Source organism: Xenopus laevis, chromosome 7L, assembly GCF_017654675.1.
Source record: "Xenopus laevis strain J_2021 chromosome 7L, Xenopus_laevis_v10.1, whole genome shotgun sequence".
Lineage (NCBI taxonomy): Eukaryota > Metazoa > Chordata > Amphibia > Anura > Pipidae > Xenopus > Xenopus laevis.
This window is the reverse complement of record NC_054383.1, coordinates 99,384,363-99,405,030: the sequence shown is the minus strand read 5'-3', so window position 1 is coordinate 99,405,030 and position 20,668 is coordinate 99,384,363. Positions and strand designations below refer to the sequence as shown.

General features: G+C 36.8%; 1 protein-coding gene across 5 annotated transcripts in view; it reads left to right on the top strand.

The window, feature by feature from the left end:
- prdm2.L (PR domain containing 2, with ZNF domain L homeolog) overlaps nucleotides 1-20,668 on the top strand; it is a 77,568-nt gene that overhangs the window by 45,230 nt on the left and 11,670 nt on the right. For 4 of the 5 annotated variants that reach the window (XM_018226084.2, XM_018226083.2, XM_018226085.2 and 1 more), the window contains 2 exons: nucleotides 9,130-9,259; nucleotides 18,541-18,645. In XM_018226084.2, coding sequence (XP_018081573.1) covers nucleotides 9,130-9,259; nucleotides 18,541-18,645 — 235 coding nt within the window. Of the gene's footprint in view, nucleotides 1-9,129; nucleotides 9,260-9,320; nucleotides 9,597-18,540; nucleotides 18,646-20,668 lie in introns of those variants that run through there. The other variant, XM_018226087.2, reaches the window with a different exon arrangement.

Genomic DNA, 20,668 nt, shown 5'->3' with positions numbered 1-20,668 from the left:
TGCTGTATTTCCTGTCTTATTACACATAATCATAGGCAAACTTTTTGGTGTTATAGATAAAAAAAAGTAGCTCTGTACCTGAAAGGCTATTTTTTCTTAGTGAACTTTCCCCACTTCCTGCAGTGATTCTGGCAAAATCCTTAAAGGAGAACTAAACCCTAAAACTGCCATATTTTATATAATGAACTTATTGGACCAGCCTAAAGTTTCAGCTTGTCAATAGCAGCAATGATCCAGGACTTCAAACTTGTCACAGGGGGTCACCATCTTGGAAAGTGTCTGTGACACTCACATGCTCAGTGGGCTCTGAGCAGCTGTTGAGAAGCTAAAATTAGTGGTCATCACAAATTATGAAGCAGAAAATGAGGTTCACCTGTAATATAAGCTGATGCTACAGGGCTGATTATAAAATTCTCATGCTAGTTGCATTTGTTTCCCTTCTGCCATATAGTAATTATATGTTATTATTTAGTTATTAATTACTAATCAGCCTTATATTGGGACATTTATATTCTACATGTACTGTATATTTTTGAGTGGGTCCCTAAGCTCAGTAACTGATAGCAGCACATAGCAGGCACAGTAAATCAGCAGAAAAAAAGACAGGGAGCTACTGGGGCATCTTCAGAGGCATTGATCTTTACTGCTAAAAGGTTGTGGTTACCTTGGGCTGGTATAGAAGCTCAAAACATAATGTACATCATATTAAACAACACCAAAACACATGAAGGACTTAAAGCCCCAGATCCTTAGACTTAACTAAACCTACATATTTATTATTAAATAAAAAGTCATATTAATTAATCAATTATACCTTTAGCCAGCATAATTAAAAACTACCTAACCCATAAAAATAAAGGCAATGCAGATTAGATCAAGGGGCCCCTTGTATATATGATCCCATTCAGCTATAAATTAGTGACTCATTAAAAGTTCCCAATGTCAATACCAGGGGATATTTGATTTATAGGTCTGATTCTGCAAATAAATGTTATCCATTGGTTGATCCCAAAAGGCAAGTAGTAAATATGTATATACAGCAAGGATTTTAATATAACATTATTTTAATCTTGTCATCTGACTTCTTTATAATGTTGTAGTGATAATTATGTGGTCCATTTTAAACTCTGTCCACCAGTGCTAATTGCCATCCAGATAATATGGAAACCTGTCTAATGTGCTGTAGTTGATGGAGCAATTAAGAAACCTCCTTATTGCATTTCTAGTCTACTTCTTCAGTTAAGCTTCTCTTTTAAATACTATTATGTTCTATCTTGTCATTTTTTCTGCTTTTTTGTTTTGATTTAGATGGCAATATGTGGCCACCTAACTGCTGAGGCATATTAACTTCATTTAGGTCCCCTTATCACTAAGCTATAGTTTTATTTCATGTGTTTATCACATTAATACTGCTTAACTTCTTACTGCTAAGCAGAGGATTTTCTGCTAAGCACTAATATAATGTTGCAGTACTTTTTAAATAAAATTGGGTACAGCAATGGGTTGAGTTTTTATTTATTTTTTTGCCATAATTCAAGAAAATCGCAGCAAATAAATGGTGGCAGATCTGATCAGTTTTTGGCTGCAATTTTTTGAGAATTATCAGATTGCAGTAAAGAACATAATGTACATTAAATAGAATAAAATGTAACGAAAAGAGAAAAGTTTAATTGATCAATCAGAATGATACAAATATGGGAAACTGGTACATGTGTAAGTAGCGGGGATAGGGTATGAATAATAATGCAAGGTATGACTAGTTACTATATTTTTTATACCATTAGATGCATTTTCTTCTTTAAAGGGGTTGTTCACCTTCCAAACAGTTTTTTCAATTCAGTTGTTTTTAGATTGTTCCCCAGAAACAAAGACTTTTTTCAAATACTTTCCATTATTTATCTTTTACGTTTTTTCCAAAATCTAAGTGTAAAGTTGAATGTTTGTGTCTGTGATGTTTGAGTCTGGCAGCTCAGTAATTCAGGTGCAGACTCTGAACTGTTACAATTTTGCAACATTGAGTTGATCCATTTCTCAGCAGCATCTCTGGAGTATTAGCAACAATTGTATCAAGTCTAACAGCTGCCTGTAATGAAACCCAGAGATTCTGCTCAGCAGGGACAAAGATAAGAAATGTATCAACTAAATGTATCCATTTAGAACAGTTTACAGGATCGGCGACCCCCCTCCCAGAGCTGCTTCAGAAGGAGAGAAATTACACTTTACACTTCAATATTAGAAAAACCGTCACACATAGAAAATAGAAAGTCATTGGAAAAAGTCGTTATTTCTGGTGATCTATCTGAAACCAACTAGTTGTTTGAAGGTGAACAACCCCTTTAAATATTTATTTAAACCATTGCGTTTATCTTATGGTCCTAATGTATCCATAGCATCTACATTTCTGCTGCACTGGAATAAAATTCCTGCTTGCTGTTCATAGCTTAATGTGTTAACTTCTAATGGCAATTCCTTCACATTGTGCTGATGAATGGAGATGTGCGCTAGACAGAAGTGTTACAAGAAGAAACAGAATAAATGATGCGCTCACTGATAATACCAACGATTTGAAGGTTCAGCTTATAACAAGCAATCAATGTTTGCAGACATGCACATATCGATTCCACTTTCAAAGAAATGTGAGTGGGGACCAGCTGCTACTCTTTGTGTGTTGTTCTTTAGGGCTCTAACACATGGATGTTTGGTCCTGCCGTGGATCCGAATGCAACTGAACCCTAATGTGTAAGAGCCCTAAAAGCTGCTACTCTTGTGTTTAGATTGCTGGCAATCCACCTTGACTGATGAGTAACTTCTGCTGGTCTGCTTTCATGGAAGGTTTATGGAAGTATTTTGTGATTAAAAGATAACTGATTTAGAGAGTGGCTTTTTGAATTGCAGGTGGGGATGATTAATTAAGGACAAACATTGACCCTAAAGTAAGGATGCACCAATCCAGGATTTGGCCAAGATTCTGCCTTTTTCAGCACGATTCGGCCGAATTCTAGTGTCTGACTGGACTGAATCTGTTTTAAAAAAAAATCATGTGACTTTTCATCACACAAAAAAGGACGTCAAAAATCTTTTACCTGCACGCTGCTCCCAGACTTCTCCTTCCCGCTTTTCTCCTAATTTACATAAGCAAATTATGGTTCGGCTTTGGTAATTGGGAGTTTTTCACAACGGATTTAGGATTTGGCCAAATCCTAAAATAGTGGGTTTGGTGCAGCCCTACAGTAAAGACAGGCTATTGAAACTGAACAATATTGCTAAACTGGGATACAATAAGGGGAAGAAAGAAAGGAAGTGTAAAAAGTTGATGTTCTCAAGTTATAAACTCAACCTGTGTAGTGATAAATTTGGCTGGGACCCACCTTAGCTCATAACAAGGTTACATGCAGATTTAAATATGACCGTAGTTTCAATGATATCTAAAACATCCTGATGACTGCTTTGATGTCGTTTTTCACAAGACCTGTGAGTGTGATTGTTTTTCTAAAACTTTCTACATAAATACATACATGCAGGCAAAAATCACTGAAATGTAATCTGACTCCGTCCGTGATATAGCTGTCACAACTGTTTCATAGATTAGGAATCACATTTTCTTTTGGCATTTTGTAAAAAATTTAACTGACCAGTGCAATTTCTAACAGTTTAACAGTGCAAAATGTAACTGTCCACAGTGCAAATTACATGAGATTTGGTCAAGATGAAAAATGTGTATTCTGGCAAATTAAGTGTGACAGTAGTAGAAATTGAAAAGTTGCTAAACAGGTGTGGAAATATGTTGCTTTTCCACAGGACATAACCCCATTTGCATGCTGATTTGCTTAGGGAATAGTGTGTGCTTTTTTTTTTAATATGAATATATTAATTTGTGTACAATTTGTTCTTGTATAATGCAGCCATTTTAAAAGAAATTACAGTAAGTAGATGTATAGCAAACTTTAAAAAAATTGTAAATGTTTTTTAAATAACCTCAGTGGAGACTAAATAACTATTTGCAGCCCCCAACTTTTATCTTATGACATGCCTTGACCTGCACATACCCTTGCTGTTTTTTGTGCTGATATTATATTAATAGTTCCCCAAATTTATTACTGATCACTCTGTACTTTAAGTAGAGATGCATTGAATCCACTATTTTGGATTCAGCCGAACCCCTCCTTCACGAAAGATTTGGACGGATACCAAACGGAATCCAACCGCGACGATGTAGGGAAAAAATTCATGCTAAAAAATGATTCACTTACTTGTTTTGTGAAGAAAAGTCACATGAATCGGCTGGATCTGAATCCTGCTTAAAATGACTGAATCCTTACCGAATACCATAGCGAATCATCCCTAACTTTGTGATACATGTATTACTTTTCTCATAAAACAAAATAATGCCACTATAGTTGAACCACCATTTTTATGTTTTTCAGGGGAACAGGAAATAGTTGTGTAAAAGCAGGAAAATGTGTTAAAGCAACTTCTCTTAAAGGGGTTGTTCATTTTAAGTACAATAAAGAGAATGATCTTCTGAGACAATTTGCAATTGGTTTTCATTTTTTATTATTTGTAGTTTTGTGGTTATTTAGCTTTTTATTCAGCAGCTCTTCAGTTTGCAATTTCAGCAATCTAGTTTCCAGGGTCCAGATTACCCTGGCAACCATGCATTGATTTGAATAAGAGATCGGAATATGAATAGGGGAGGACTTGAACAGCAAGAGCGCTGATAAAAAGAAGCAATAATAATTAATTTGTAGCCTTACAGGGCATGTGTTTTTAGATGGTGTCAGTGACCCCCATCTAATCAGAAGAAGAATAATGCAAATAATTCAAAAACTATAAAAAAAAAGATAGTATGTTAAAGAATTAGCCATTCTATAACATACAAAAAGTTAACGTTAAAGTTGACCATCCCTTTACATATTCAAATGATTTAAACACAGGAGTCTGTGTTACTTTGAAATACAATATTTACTGTGTTAATAACAAGGGATAAGCATTGCAGCGTGTATGTTGCACCACGGGGGTCATGTGCAGGGCCTCTCTGTCTATCACATGCACAGCCTAAAGCAAAAAGTGATTTGTGCATGACTATATGAAGTGCAAACTAATTGGACTTGGCTATTTACAAACGGAACCATGGTAAAATGCATCCGCTAAAGCTTCTTATTTCACTAATATAAGCATTCACAGAGGGCAAACGGCCATTTTTGGAAACATCAGGACAAATTTTTGGTGTAAAATTAGTGAAAAGCAGTAACTGAAATGCATGATAAATTAATGGCATCAAAAAAAAAATATTTACCTTAAAATTGTTATTTTAAGCTAAGGTTTCACTATTTTTTTTTTTTTTAACATATGGCTAACATTTAATGAGTGTATTTGTATGATTTTGGATATCTATTACACGACACCTCTTTTGTACTAGTTATTTAAGTTTGCATTATGTTATCAAGTTCTATTTTATACCAGGCTTTTCTTTACAATCTCATTCTTTCCTTTGCTACCTGCTCAGTTTCATACCTGTAGACATGTATGTATGACCGACATGTACAGTATGTATATAAATTTAGCATCCCTGCAAAGTTCTTTATTTCTAATGCATGATCCAGCTCCTGTTTCTCTGTTTAAAATTACTGTCAACTGCTCTTCTTTTCTCATGATTAAACAGCTAAACGCCCAGTTAATCTTTTACAATAAATATCTCCAAGTAGGGTCAAGGTTTAGTCTTATGAATTAAAACACTATAGTTTAACTACTGAGTAGTAAAACATTTGCAACAGATATCATATCTAGCATGCAAAATAGCAAAGGAATACAGTTTACCTGCCTCTTGCACTGCAGTCATTGCTCTTAGGATGTCAATCACAGCACTGCAGTTTTTCGTTATTGCATTTCCATTGCCAGAAGCAAACGGCAAGGTCACTCTTCTGCTCTTTACAATACAGTTTAACATTCTGGTTATTTCATACAAGCTCAAATAATATTACTGCAGAGATCCGTTAGAATGACTGATAAGTCTGATATAGATCAAAACCAATCACATTGTAATTGCCTATTTAAGCTCTTTTGGGCAAGGCCCTCTTTACATACCAAAAAACAACAATCGATGCAATAGGTAGTTTGTATGTTCAGTGAATACACCCATTTCTTGTATATCGCTGTAGAATATGTGGCACTTTATAAATATGTGTTGTTAATACTATCATGTTAATAAATGCCTTTTTCAGGGAATGATGCACTATAGGCTAGAAAATTTAATATATTTCATCTTGCTGAACTAAGAACATTTATAAATATAATCAATTCAAATCATTAATCAAAAACGAGTTTTTTTTTACTCTTCAATTTACCCCTTCCTCAATCTGTTTTCATTCCATCTTCATGCAGGAATCAGAGTCAGATTAAAAGATCTAATAAATTCTTTGGGGGCTTCCTTTGCCTAGAAAATATTATAGCTCACTCTTTCAATATATTGGAAATCCTGTTTTTCTACAAGCAGGATTTGTGTTGGACTCTCTGTATTAGGGATGCACAGAATCCAGGATTTGGTTAAGGATTCAGCCTTTTTCAGCAGGATTCGGTCGAATCCTTCTGCCCGGCCAATCCGAATCCTAATTTGCATATACAAATTAGGGGCGAGAAGGGAAATTGCGTAACTTTTTGTCACAAAACAAGGAAGTAAAAACATTTTTCCCCTTCCAACCCCATATTTTGTATTCGGCCAAATATTTCGGGGAGTATTCAGGGGTTCTGCCGAATCCAAAATACTCTACTCTGTATACTGCAGTTCAGCGCTGGCCGAATCACCCAACGGAGTCGCTACAGTGTTCTTTAAAAAGCGGCTTTTATTCAACACAGTATGTGGTTACGTCGGCAGTGGGTAAGTGGTACAAACTAACGCCTTTCGTGCCATTACTGTCGGCACTTCATCAGAACCACTTACCCACTGCCGATGTAACCACATACTGTGTTGAATAAAAGCCGCTTTTTAAAGAAAACTGTAGCGCCTCTGTTGGGCGATTCGGCCAGCGCTGAACTGCGGTATACAGAGAGTGTTGCAGGTTCCGGCTTGGGAGCTGCGGCTGACACGCTACACAGTAAGAAGGGTGAGCTCCACTTATCTTCACTTCGCTTATCACTGTAGGATTTGTGTTGGAGACCACTATTTTGTTAGCTTTTGTTTGTGCTGAAGAATTTTGTGTGATTTAACATCATGATTTTAAGATAAAAAAAAATATAAATCTTTGTGTACCTGCCACATTGACCTTAAGACCTACATATTTTGCATACTATGGGGACTATATATCAAACTCTGTAATACATTGGAGACAAACATCACTGGTGATGTTGCCCATAGCAACCAATCAGATCTTTTCTTTTGTTTTCAAACTTGTAGGTGACTTGAAATCTAATTTCTGATTGGTTGCTATGGGCAACATCACCAGTGATGTTTTTGTCCAATGTTTTACGCAGAATTAAACAGGCCCCAATGATTCTGTTTCATACATGAAAAACTTGTAGGATTAGGGCAGAAACCAGCAGGCACCAACTTATGGTTTTGTGATAGTAGTGATCTTTTCCATTTACCCAGCAGAAAAGAACGCAACTTTTCCTCCAGAGATCCTTCTGTAGTGTCCCCACACGATAATCATATTAAATAGAGATTGAGGCTCAATAATCTGCTTGAAGATGGATTTTGTATCCTGGATAGGCCATGAAAAATAGCCAATCATGGGATTCATGTTTACTGAGCTGAGGAGCAGCGAATGCGAAATCAGTATGTGTTTCTATCACCAGATCTTTGCCTGAATTGGCCACCCACAACTGCACCAAATCAGGCTCATCCAAACATTTGTCCCCCAAGCCAACAGCTGGTTCATATTGTGGGCCTAGTTAAACTCACCTGGCAGGGGCACATCAATGCTCAGTGCTTGCTTCGACTGGCATTCTTTTTACCTGCCTGATAGAATGACTGTTCCCATCCACGGGCCAATAAGCTGTGAGATTTCAGATCCAGATTCATTGGTCTTGCTCTGGTCCCCAACCATTTTGTGAGCCACATTCAAATTTAAAAAGTCGGGGAGCAAAACAAGCATGACAATTGTTCCATGGGTTGCAAAATCAGCGGTTGCCTATTTTGTAGCCTCGGTGTGCACTGGCAGCCTACAGAAGGCTCTGTTTGGCACTACATCTGGTTTTTATAAGACCAAACCTGCCTCCAAACCAAAAAATCTTAATTAAAGGACCTGCTTTAAGGCCACTGAGTGAGCAACATATCACTCAAGAGCCAGTGGTTGGGGAACACTGCCATAAAGCAAAAGAGGACTTCTGTTTGCTGAAAAAAAAATAGAAATAGACTGAATACCAAAACATATTTGCACAATATTACACATTACCCTGACTCTATGTCTCACTTCCTTTCCCTCTTAAGATGTAAGTTCTTGTGAGCAGGGCCCTCTCCCCTACTGTCTCCTGTGATTTTAACTGTAAATCACTTTTGGAAAATGTATGTCTGTGTATATTAACTGCTTGCTCTTGTATTTGTATCCCTTTTAAAGTGTTGCATGAAATGACGCCACTCTTTAAATAATCGTTTTCAGGCAAAAGTCACAAGATGGTTTAGCTGAATGTAATTTTTATTTGACATGCCATACAAAAAGTGAATTGATTTTTGTTCTGTATGTATCAGTCCAAGCTCAGGTGTATTGCTCGGTTCAGCAAGTCCATTTACCATACACTTGGGGTACATGTAATGTTATTAGTGAGAGCAGATATGTGGTGACTTTCCAGCAAGTACATTCCTCCATCCAGCAGAGGGATTTGCTGAAATCCTGTCAGTTTAGTCTGCTTCCCCCTCCCACCTTCTTACTGCAACTCCGCCTGACTGACTCAAGACTTAAACAGCTCTTCCTGTTTGGTTAGTCAGTCAGTCAGTCAGTGAGGAAATATGTTTCTAGTGCAGAGTACAGCTGTTTATAATCCCCACAGCTAGTTCCACGCCCTCTGGCCCTGAGCCTGCTCCTCTCTCTCTGCCCGAGCTCCCTCTGACTCGTACTCTGTGTAGCTGCGTTTTTTTTTATGTACTAACAACCTCACCTCTGATTGGTGTTCTGTTTGTCTCTCTAATTCTTCCAGCCAATTGAGCCGGGAGAAGAGCTCTTAGTGTGGTACAATGGGGAAGACAACCCAGATATAGCAGCTGCTATTGAGGAAGAGAGAACTGCCAGCCACCGAAGCAAGAGGAGCTCGCCGAAATCCAGGAGGGGTATGGAGCCGATCTTTAATTATCATTGCCACAGATTTCGGAGGGTGGGAGGGGGGAGAGAGAGGTGGGTGGGCGTTGGAAGCAGCTGGCGGTGCGGATGTCTGCGTTCGCGTTGGCTCTGCTGGGTTGGATGTCGCTGTGACCTTTCCCAGACGCCTCCTGACAAGCTAAGCACTTCTCTGGGAATGATGTGGCAGCGCTGCACGTACCTGCCCGCACACCCGCCCTGTCCTCCTTCCTCCAGTCCCACTCACGCGCTGCCTTTCACTTCTTTCCCGGAAACTGCTGGCCTTGGGCTGTGGAGCGGCTGACGCAGCAGCTTTACTTGCAGAGGACGGTGAGTGTGACAGGAGGCAGGGATTTGACAGGGAAGGGGAGTCCAAATAAAAGTAAGGGGCACATGGGAAGTGAAGGGGAGTTGAGACAGTGGCGGAGGATAGGAAGAAGGGCACGTGTACTGGGTTTGTGGTGCTTTCTGCAGCGATTTGTTACTGAACTGCAGCTCCCAACATCTAGACTGAGCAGCCACTGCTTGATGCCCTTGTAGGGGAATCCTAGGCCCGCAAAAAGTACCTGCACATGGTGGCCTTCTGGATATTGCCCAGTAAAATTCACAGCATCCTGAATATATGTGCTGGAATATGTAGTACAACTATAACTAGACAATCACAGCTTCATAGTCCTCCAGTGGCTTTATGGATCTCTCTGTCCAGCTGACACCTGTTTAAAGGCGGCCATAGACGTAGAGATCCGCTTGTTTGGCAATGTCGCCGAACGAGCGGATCTCTCCCGATATGCCCACATTGAAGTGGGCGATGTCGAGCTGATCAATCGTGGGCCATAGGGTCCAATGATCGGATCATAATGCATCCAATACGGGACGGCATAGACGCACAGATGCAGCCGCCATCCGATGGGATTTTGTAACCTGCCCAATCGAGATGGCCAGATATTGATCGGGAAAGCCCGTCAGGTTGCCCCACACACGGGCCAATAAGCTGCTGATTCGGTCTGACAGCAGCTTTTATCGGCCTGTGTATGGGGGCCTATACAGTGTAAATGTTACAAAAGATAGGTGTCTGTGGCTGGCAAGACTTTTCTTTTTTATTTCGTAGAACACACCCAACGCCTCTTCTGCTGCAAGGATCGTGCGGGAAATCCTGAGGCGGTGATGTGGAACTGTGTCCTTATCCATGTCCCCTGAATTGGTGGTTATGCACACTATGGAAATGTTGTGATCCAACTTGTACAGGACAAATCAATGCAACAAGTTGTACAGAAATCACATCCTTTTAGTCAAGCCAATGCACATGCCTAATTGGCAGCCACATCTCCGATATTTTTGAGCAAATTGGCAAGCCATTGGTCTGTGTAAGGGCTGTAATGTTATATTTAATGACTGTTTGTTCTCATGCAGACATTCACATCAGCAATGGAAATGCAGGGGGCTGCTGAGGACAAAAGCTTAGTTTAGTCAGGTTTGGCCCAAAGGTGGCAACACTGGGCAAGCACCCTTTTGTATGTATGGCCAGCTTTAGTGTTAGTAGCCAAAGTATATAAGCTGTGTACAGGAGGCTGTTTTTGTCTTTCTGGAAGGTTTATATGTGGTTGAGGGATGTGTGCAAGCTGTTGGACTGCACTGCTTAGAAAATGTGTAGATGCCTTGTTCCAAAAAGGAACTTGGAGTATCTGTAGAATATATGTGTGTTTGTTTCCCTTGGGTGTCACTTTTATATAAATCGACACAGAGGCACATTTGTCTTTGTAGTATTGTTGCAGATTGTCAGTTTAGTGTGTGTGTGGCCTGCTGGTGTGGCTTTCATCTGAGGATGGTAGATCTTTTTTCATTATAAAAAGAGAGACCCTGTAATGTGAAGGTCTTCTTCATATGAGGCAAAGTCTATACTTTTTTATATCTGGAGAAAAGTTTAAAAATTCATACTCTGCATCTTTGTGGTGCAAATTCCAACTGTATATAGAAATGTAACCCACATTACACCAAGGTTAAAACAGATCTTGTGATATTTCTGTTCACCTGCACATCACATTGAAGGGGATGTTCACCCTATTCATGTTTATGTTGAATAAAAAATATTGTCTGTGGATATCTGTTGCTTCTGTGATTAGTCATGTTTGAACATTTCAGTTGTAATGTGTCTTTCATAATGAAAATATCCATGTGTGTGTACAGCCAATATTGACATAACAGTAGCATGATCTTTCCAGATGTCATATCTGCATGCATGGCATATATTTTCTACAAATGATAGTTTTCATGTTAATCATTCATTGTTGTATATAACTGACGATTTGATATATCTCACAGATGATTTTGCTGTATTGGATGTTATATAGCTGAAAGGTGTCATAAAATTATCATATAATTGTGTTTACAGTTATTTGTTTACATTTTAACTTTAGGTTATTTCAGTTGAAAACTGGTGAACTGTCACCTGATAAATTCCACTGGTTTCAAGCAACGGTACATTACATATTATTATATACAGAATGCCCTTAACACTAACATTTGTGAACAGTACACCTGGTTCAGTTGCTTTCTTTTTTTATTTTGAACTTTTTTCTAATATTCGAGTTATACCGTCTCATGTCTTCCTGGAGCAGCTATAAGAGGAGAGTAACCTGTTCTAATTTGCTACATTAGTTGAAAAATGTCTTACTTTGGCCTTCTTGCTAAAAAGCTCTTGAGTTTCATTAAAAAGTGTTATAATTAATACAATAGTCGGTTACATTATACAGGTGCTGCTGAGAAATGTATCAACTAATGTAGCAAGTTGTGACAGTTTAGATGCTGCGCTGGATTACTCCTGACTCCTATATAAATTTTAGAAAAACAGTAAAAAAAAAAAAGTAGTAAGCAATAACAAAAGCTTTAGTTTCTGAATTTATGTCTGAAAACACCTGAACTGGAGAAAAGTGTTTGGAAGGTGAACTTGACAGAAAAGCATTGTTCTCACATGGACAGAGTCTAGTTCTTGGGGGCCTGCCTGGTATATTGCTTTTTATTTGTACAGTCATCTAAAGTCATTCTTTCCCTTTTTGGAAGAAATTGTTTTCCCCCAAAAATGCAAAATAATACTTTTTCATAGTAATGCTCAGCATTATGGAAATGCCCTGTATGTAGAAAATCCAAGGTCCCAATCATTATAGACGATAACTCCCATACGTCCTGAGTTTTGCGAGTTTTCATATGTGGGTACCATATTTTTTTCCTTTATGTGACTATGAAATATGTTGTGAAAAAAAAGCAATTAAAGGGTTTGTTCACCTTTGAGATAAACTTTAGTATGATGTACAATTTGCAATTGGTTTTAATTTTTTTATTATTTGTATTTTTTGAGTTATTTAGCTTTTTATTCAGCAACTATTCAATTTGCATTTTAAGCAAACTGGTAGCTAGGGTCCAAATTACCCTAGCAACCATGCATTGATTTGAATAAGAGAGAGTTCTGAATAGAAAGATGAGTAATAAAAAGTAACAATAAAAATACATTTGTAGCCTTATAAAATAATAAAATGTAAGTTGTGCTCACTATTTTATAGAGCCAACTTTTGCCGCTTTAAATCTTTTGTGGTAGGTATGTAACAGGGATTTTTGCTCATTCTTCCAGGGAGATTTGCTTCAAGTCATATAGGTTTCTTGGATGATACTTGTGTTCCTACATTTTTCAATGGTACAATAGGTTCAAGATCGAGAATTTGACTGGACCATTTTAGGAGATTCACTATTTTTGGTCTTGTCACTCCAATTTTATGTTGGCCTTATGTTTTGGATCATTGTCCTGATAAAAGGTTATGGTCACATGGGGCTGTTATGTAGACCAAGAAAAAGCCAATCTTTCTCTTCAGCCTGCTCCTGTGTCTGCATTGGCATATGGATTTCCGTGAAGGAATATGTGTATAAATTTTCCTACCGGAATTCTCTCCATGTTCTCTCCCACAGTGAACGTTCGTGCAGAACAGAAGTGGATTGAGGAGAGCGGATCGGCTGTTCCTTGGCCTACGTTAAAGGGGTTGTTCACCTTCCAAAAACTTTTTTCAGTTGTTTTCAGATTGTTCCCCTGAAATAGCCTTTTTTTCTATTACTTTCCATTATTTATTTTTTACTGTTTTTCCAAAATCTAAGTTTAAAGTTTAAAGGGGTGGTTCACTTTCAAACAACTAGTAGTTTTCAGATAGATCACCAAAAATAACGACTTTTTCCAATGACTTTCTATTTTCTATGTGTGACAGTTTTTCTAATATTGAAGTTTAAAGTGTCATTTTTCACCTTCTAAACAGCCCTGGGAGGGGGGTTGCCGATCCTGTAAACTGTTCTAATTTGATACATTTAGTTGATACATTTCTTATCTTTGTCCCTGCTGAGCAGAATCTCTGGGTTTCATTACAGGCAGCTGTTAGAATTGATACAATAGTTGCTAATACTCCAGAGATGCTGCTGAGAAATGTATCAACTCAATGTTGCAAAATTGTAACAGTTCAGAGTCTGCGCCTGAATTACTGAGCTGCCAGACTCAAACACCAGAGACACGAACATTCAACTTTAAACTTAGATTTTGGATAAACAGTAAAAAATAAATAATGGAAAGTAATTGATAAAAGTCTTTATTTCTGGGGAACAATCAAAAAACAAATGAATTGGAAAAAGTGTTTGGAAGGTGAACAACCCCTTTAATGTCCCTTTCTTAGTTGATCCATTTCTCAGCAGCATCTCTGGAGTATTAGCAACTATTGTATCAATTATAACAGCTGCCTTTAGGGTAAGGACACACTGGACGATTTGTCGCCAACGTTTTTAAAAAGCAAATTGCGGCGACATATCGCTCGTTTTGTCTCTGAACAAAACCAAATGAAAGACGCCAGCTCCTGTGCCCACAGCGCGTTTGTGAATCGCCCGTAGCTCCAAAACGCACTGAGACCCTTTTCCGAGCGATTTATCAGAAATAGCATGTACTTAGAAAAGCACTGAAATCTCCTAGACACGCACACACATACAGATAAGTAGCAGCAATTGTATTCAAATTACAATGCGAATGCAATGACGCAAGAACGTAAAGACGCCAGGTTACAGCGGGAAGCACAAACCGTTTCCGGTTTGGGTGGAGCACGTACCGCACAGAGTAATGGGATACAAATCGCTCTGTGCCAATAGTCGCTGTGAATCGTCTGTTCAAAAAAGACGATCGTCTTGTCGCCGCGATTTACTTTTTTAAAACGTTGGCGACAAATCGTCCAGTGTGTCCTTACCCTTAATGAAACTCTGGGATTCTGCTCAGCAGGACAAAGATAAGAGATGTATCAGTTTACAGGGTCTGCCCCCCCCCCCCCCGAGCTGCTTTAGAAGGTGAAAAATGACACTTTACACTTCAATATTAGAAAAACAGTGACACATAGAAAATAATTGTAACATAGATAGTAATTTTAAAAAGTCATTATTTCTGGTGATCTATCTGAAAACAAGTTGTTTGAAGGTGAACAACCCCTTAATTAGACAAGGCAAGAAACACCCCCATGACCATATCCAGAGATGACATTTTGTGCAAGAATCAGTTTTTTTACCTTGCTGGAACAAGTTCTCCTGCCACACAGTGTACAAACACTTATTGCTTAAAAAAAGCAGGTTCTACAGAAAAACTACATTTTTGCATAAATAATATAAATTCATTTTCAAAAATTGTAAAAGTTACTTGGAAATGTAATGGATGTCAAAAGTAGCATTCGGTTTAACCCTTTGTGGCCTCTGGGTTTGACTCTTAAAACAATATAACAGGAATCGGGTCTTCTCCAGGTTGTTTTTAATTACCAATTTTAATGTTTGTCGCCCTTAAGACTCCATTTTATCCAAATAATAAAAAATGTTGTCTTTTTTTTCCTCTTATAAAGCGGTACCTTGTACTTGATTCAATTCCCTATTGCAAGTAAAATCTGCCTATTAGGGTTATTTAATGTTTACATGAGTAGACTTAAGGTATGAAAATCCAAATTACCGAAAGATCAGTTATTCAGAAAACCCCAGGTCCCGAGCATATTTTCACCACCTTGGTGCATGAAATCCTCTTTCATGTGTGTCCAAACACCTTGTACAGGTATAAGACCTGTTATCCAGAATGCTCAGGTCCTGGAGTTTTCCGGATAATGGATCTTTCCATAATTTGGATCTTCAAACCTTAAAGAGATACTGACACTAGAAAATAATCTTTTATATATATATATATATATATATATATATATATATATATATATATATATATATATATATATATATATATATATATATATATATATATATATATATAATCATAATATTGTTTTTGGATGCCATTTATAATTTTGCCATAAAGTATTTGCCTGGTGCTTTCACATTACCTTTCCCATGTTCTCCTCTATGAGGGAGCTGCCATATTCTTGGAGCAGTAGTCCGTTAGCATTAGAAACTCAAGTAAAAGCAGAACTATCTGCGAAAAACTATCAACATGACCTACAGGCAACTTTTAATGTAGATTAATATTTTGAAAATCATTTTTTTGTGTCCGTATCATTTTAAGTCTACTAGAAAATGTAAATAAACCCAATAGGCTGGTTTTGCCTCCAATAAGGACTAATTATATCTCCGTTGGGATCAAGTACAAGCTACTGTTTTATTATTACAAAGAAAAAGGAAATCATATTTAAAAAATATTTGGATAAAATGAGTTTATGGGAGACGGCCTTTCCATAATGCAGAGCTTTCTGAATAGTGGATACCATACCTATACCACTATATTTGCCTTCCCTTTTATCCTCTGCCATTATAGAGAAGAACACAGAAGTTCATGAACATGAGTTATTTCAACCACTTTTGTTTCCTTTACCCCACTACCACTCAGGGCATTATACTAAACAAAATAAGCAGTGTGTATTCATTAATTATCAAAACAAATATTCCATATTTGCTAGTTTATGAAACGTAAATAATATTTGTAAATTTGATTAATTATAAATTCATATTTTTTTTTAGAACATATGCACCTTTAACCATGTTTCAGCTATATGCATCTTTACGGATGTTTCAAATATATGTTTCTTTAACACAGTCATTGGTTTTACTTGGTCCTCCACTGCTGAGGAGACTGTCTTTGTTGTGTAGCAAATGACTTCATCCTTTTCTGATAAATTTATGGTTTAGGCTTGAATTGCGTAATGAGTAATTTGTAAAGTTATAGGATCTGAAATGCTTGAGACCTGTTTTTTTTTGTAAAGTGTCCTCCAAATTTCGATCGTAATACCATTAAAACTACTAAAATACCCAATATGGTTGTTTTGCTACCAATATGGATTCATGCAGCTTAGTTAGGTACAATGTATCGTTTTATTATTACAACAAAAAAAAAATAGTCTGCTGAAATAGGATTCTGGGGATGATGGCGTTCCCTTATTTCAGAACTTTCATGACTATGGGTTTCTGGATAAAAGATTCCATACATGTATATGCAAACTTGTTGTTTTCTATATGCTTCGTGACTTTTTGGCCCTTGCAACTGTCAGCCTCAAGGACATGAATTCCCAAGCAAAGCAGACTCCTCTGCTGTTTACCCTAACTGAAAATGTGATGGTTTTGTAAATGTAATTTGAGAGCACATTGCTTCATGATGATGTCGTTTTCCGTGGTCTTTCTAGTTTTTCAGGTAGCAAGGTTTGATACAGAGTTCTGTGCACAAAAGTTACTCAACGTCAGTGTCCATAACAGAGAAACGGAGGGAAGGTTTTGCCCCCGTAAGCATTAATATAAAGAATATAAAGGTAGTTACTGTATCTGTTTAAGGTGCAAAAGCAAGGAACATCATAAAATAGTTCTAATTTTGGTGGATGTTTTTTTGTGTGTGTTTCTCTTTACTTTATTTACAATGAAACTCTATGAAATCCCCTTCCCTTCAAAGGTGGAGTGATAATGACCAGGTTTTTGTATTATTTGACTATCTTTCATTTTCAAACAAGTTATGACTTTGTTTGGAGAGATACACTGCTATGGCTCAATGATGAATTTATATTAATCTGTGGGAGAAGCCATCGTAGTTGGCATATATTCACATTCAAGGCTCATGAAGGTTAGGTGCTGCAAATAAAAACTGGCAGAAAAAAGTTTTGTTATCCCCTATGGGCAGCAATTCATGGTTGATAAACTGAACACACCCAAGTGACTGAATTTTGTCAACTTGTGCAAAGCCACATTTTTATGCTAGTGAAATCCTGAAACACTTTATCCAGAAAGCTCTGCATTACGGAATGGCCTTCTCCCATAGACTCCATTTTATCCAAATGATTCAAATTTTTAAAAATAATTAACTTTTTCTCTGTAATAATAAAAAAGTACCTTGTACTTGATCCAAACTAAGATATAATTAATCCTTATTGGTGTCAGAACCAGCCTATTGGGTTTATTTAAAGGGGTAGTTCATCTTTAAAGGGATACTGTCATGGGAAAAAAAAATATTTTCAAAATAAATCAGTTAATAGACACATGACATGGGGCAGCTGGGAAATTGACAAAATGTCTAGCCCCATGTCAGATTTCAAAATTGAATATAAAAAAATCTGTTTGCTCTTTTGAGAAATGGGTTTCAGTGCAGAATTCTGCTGGAGTAGCACTAATAACTGATGCGTTTTGAAAAAAACAAGTTTTCCGATGACAGTATCCCTTTAAGTAACTAACTTTTATTGTGTTATAGAACAACCAATTCTACACAACTTTTCAATTGGTTTTCATTATTTATTTTTTATAGTTATTTGTCTTTTTCTTCTGATTCTTTGCAGCTTTCAAATGGGCGTTGCTGTCCCCTTCTAAAAACAAATGCTCTTTAAGGCTACAAATGTATTGTTATTGCTACTTTTTATTACTGATCCTTCTATTCAGACTCTCTCCTATTCATATTCCAGTCTCTTATTCAAATCAATGCATGGTTGCTAGGGTAATTGAGCCCTAGTTACCAGATTGCTTAAAATGCAAATTGAAGAGATGCTAAATAAAAAGCTAAATAACTCCAAAACCTTCAATAATAAAACATGAAAACAAATTGCAAATTATCTCAGAATATCACTCTCTACATCATACTAAACATTATGTCAAAGGTGAACAACCCCCTTGATGTTTTCATGATTTCCTAGTAGACTTAAGGTATGGAGATCCAAATTACAGAAAGATCCCTTATCAGGAAAACCCCAGGTCCCAAGCATTTTGGATAACTGGTCCCATAGCTATACTTCCTAAAACTATATTTCTCTTACAGGTAGAAGGAAAACACTCAATGGTAAAAAGAAGATTAACTTAGAAAAACAAGAAGAGAGGAGTATTGATGATCACATTACTGCCGAAATGAAGGACTCTCCAGGCAGTAAGATGCATACAATTACATATTTGTGTGTGTGTGTGTGTGTGTGTGTGTATATATTATATATATATATATATATATAGTGTGTGTGTATATATTATATATTATATATATATATATATATATATATATATATATATATATATATATATATATATATATATATATATATATATATATATATATAGTGTGTGTGTATATATATTATATATATATATATATATATATATATATTATATATATATATATATATATATATATATATATATATATATATATATAATTTATTTTCATTAAGTGCATGGTATTCAGAACAATTTTCTCATGTATTTGTTGTGCAACCCAAATGACCCTGTTTACACAGAGCTGAACCTAGTCACTAACCAAAATAAGCTGGTTGTTACTAAAACTTAGTTACAAATGGCCATATAAATTGTACTTGTATGACCTGCATCAAAACACAAATGTTGCTTATAAATCGTGTTATCAGTGCTAAACTGTTCACTAAATGTATTTTGTACATGTAGTTTACACTGTTATACAAGGAATGATATAGGGCAAAATTGTATATATAACATTTCAGCCAATATGTTAATTTTACAGTATTGTGACTTCTTTGTGTATATTTTATTTTTATGAGCAATTGGAAATGTTAAAACTGGGTTTCCTTCTCAGGATTTCTGCATACAAAAATGTTTTTAGTTGGATCCACTTCCCTGGCTCTACATATGCAGACGAGATGTATTATAGTACACTAGGGATGCACCAAATCCACTATTTTAGGATTCAGCCGAATCCTTTTTGAAAGATTTGTCTGAATTCCGAACCAAATTCAAACCCTAATTTGCATATGTACATTATGAAAAAGAAAGGGAAAGAGATCCCTTAACTTCCTTGTTTGTGTGATGAAAAGTGATTTTTTTTTTTTTTTTAAATTCTAATTTGGTTTGGCCAGGCACTTGGATTCGGCGGACTCCTGTTGAAAAGGACCGAATCCTGGATTCTGTGCATCCCTACACTATACTGATCAGCCTAAATAAATGCAATTCTATTCTGTAGCTGGGAACTGATCTGCAACAGCCCTGGCTGTGCATTAAAACTCAGTGACTGATTTATCAAATATTGCTAAAATTCAATATCTTAATTTTTTCAATGTAACTAAACCTAGTTTCAAGAACATTGTCCTGATAGGAATGTTTTAACAAATTTACATATTTATCAAATTGCATACCTTGTAATTTCGTCAAAATAGGTTTGGTTGCTTTTAGCAGTTAGACAGAATCTTGGTCTATTGAAGCTGTTACTGAGCAGCGCTGAGCACTGTCATTTGACCAAATCCTGATTCCCCAATGCATATTGCATTTGGACATTTATTGTCTGTACTGTGGCAAAAATTGGTTCATATAAAAGGTTTGATAAAGTTTTACAAATACTTTGTAAGTCACCCCAGTGGGTTCTTTTACCCTATTGCAGTAGTTGACATTTTCAGTTTAAGTCCCCATTAAAGGACCAGACTTTGGTTAGTGCCAAAGGAGAGATAAATAGGCAGTCTCCCCAAATCTTAACCTAGTGACATTGAGGTACAGCACCAGCTGCAAGCCTCTATAGCTTGTGGCAGCAGGGTCTATTTCCAAAGTTTGGGACCACAGTCCTATGGCTATTTCATAAAAATTTACATTTTAGTAGTTTACCTGGGTTGCCATCCCTGGATTACTTCTGCTTTGAATAGCTATGAGGAGGTCGAATTGCTTTTAATGTGTGACTGTTTTATATTATAAGGTGGTTCTGCTTTTTGTATGCTAGTTTTTTTTTTTTTTATATCCGGCTAACATATTTGTCTTGGATCAGAACAGGAATTGAACAAGGGAGACTTTAGCTCTTGGATTACTTATCTGTCAATACCTCATCTATCAGCAAAGAAGAGGTATAGGCATATAGCGCCACTCATCCACATGGACTCCAGACTGCACTAAAATGCAGACATAAAGCCTAAAATTTTCAGTTTGGATAGGCATTCAATATGTAG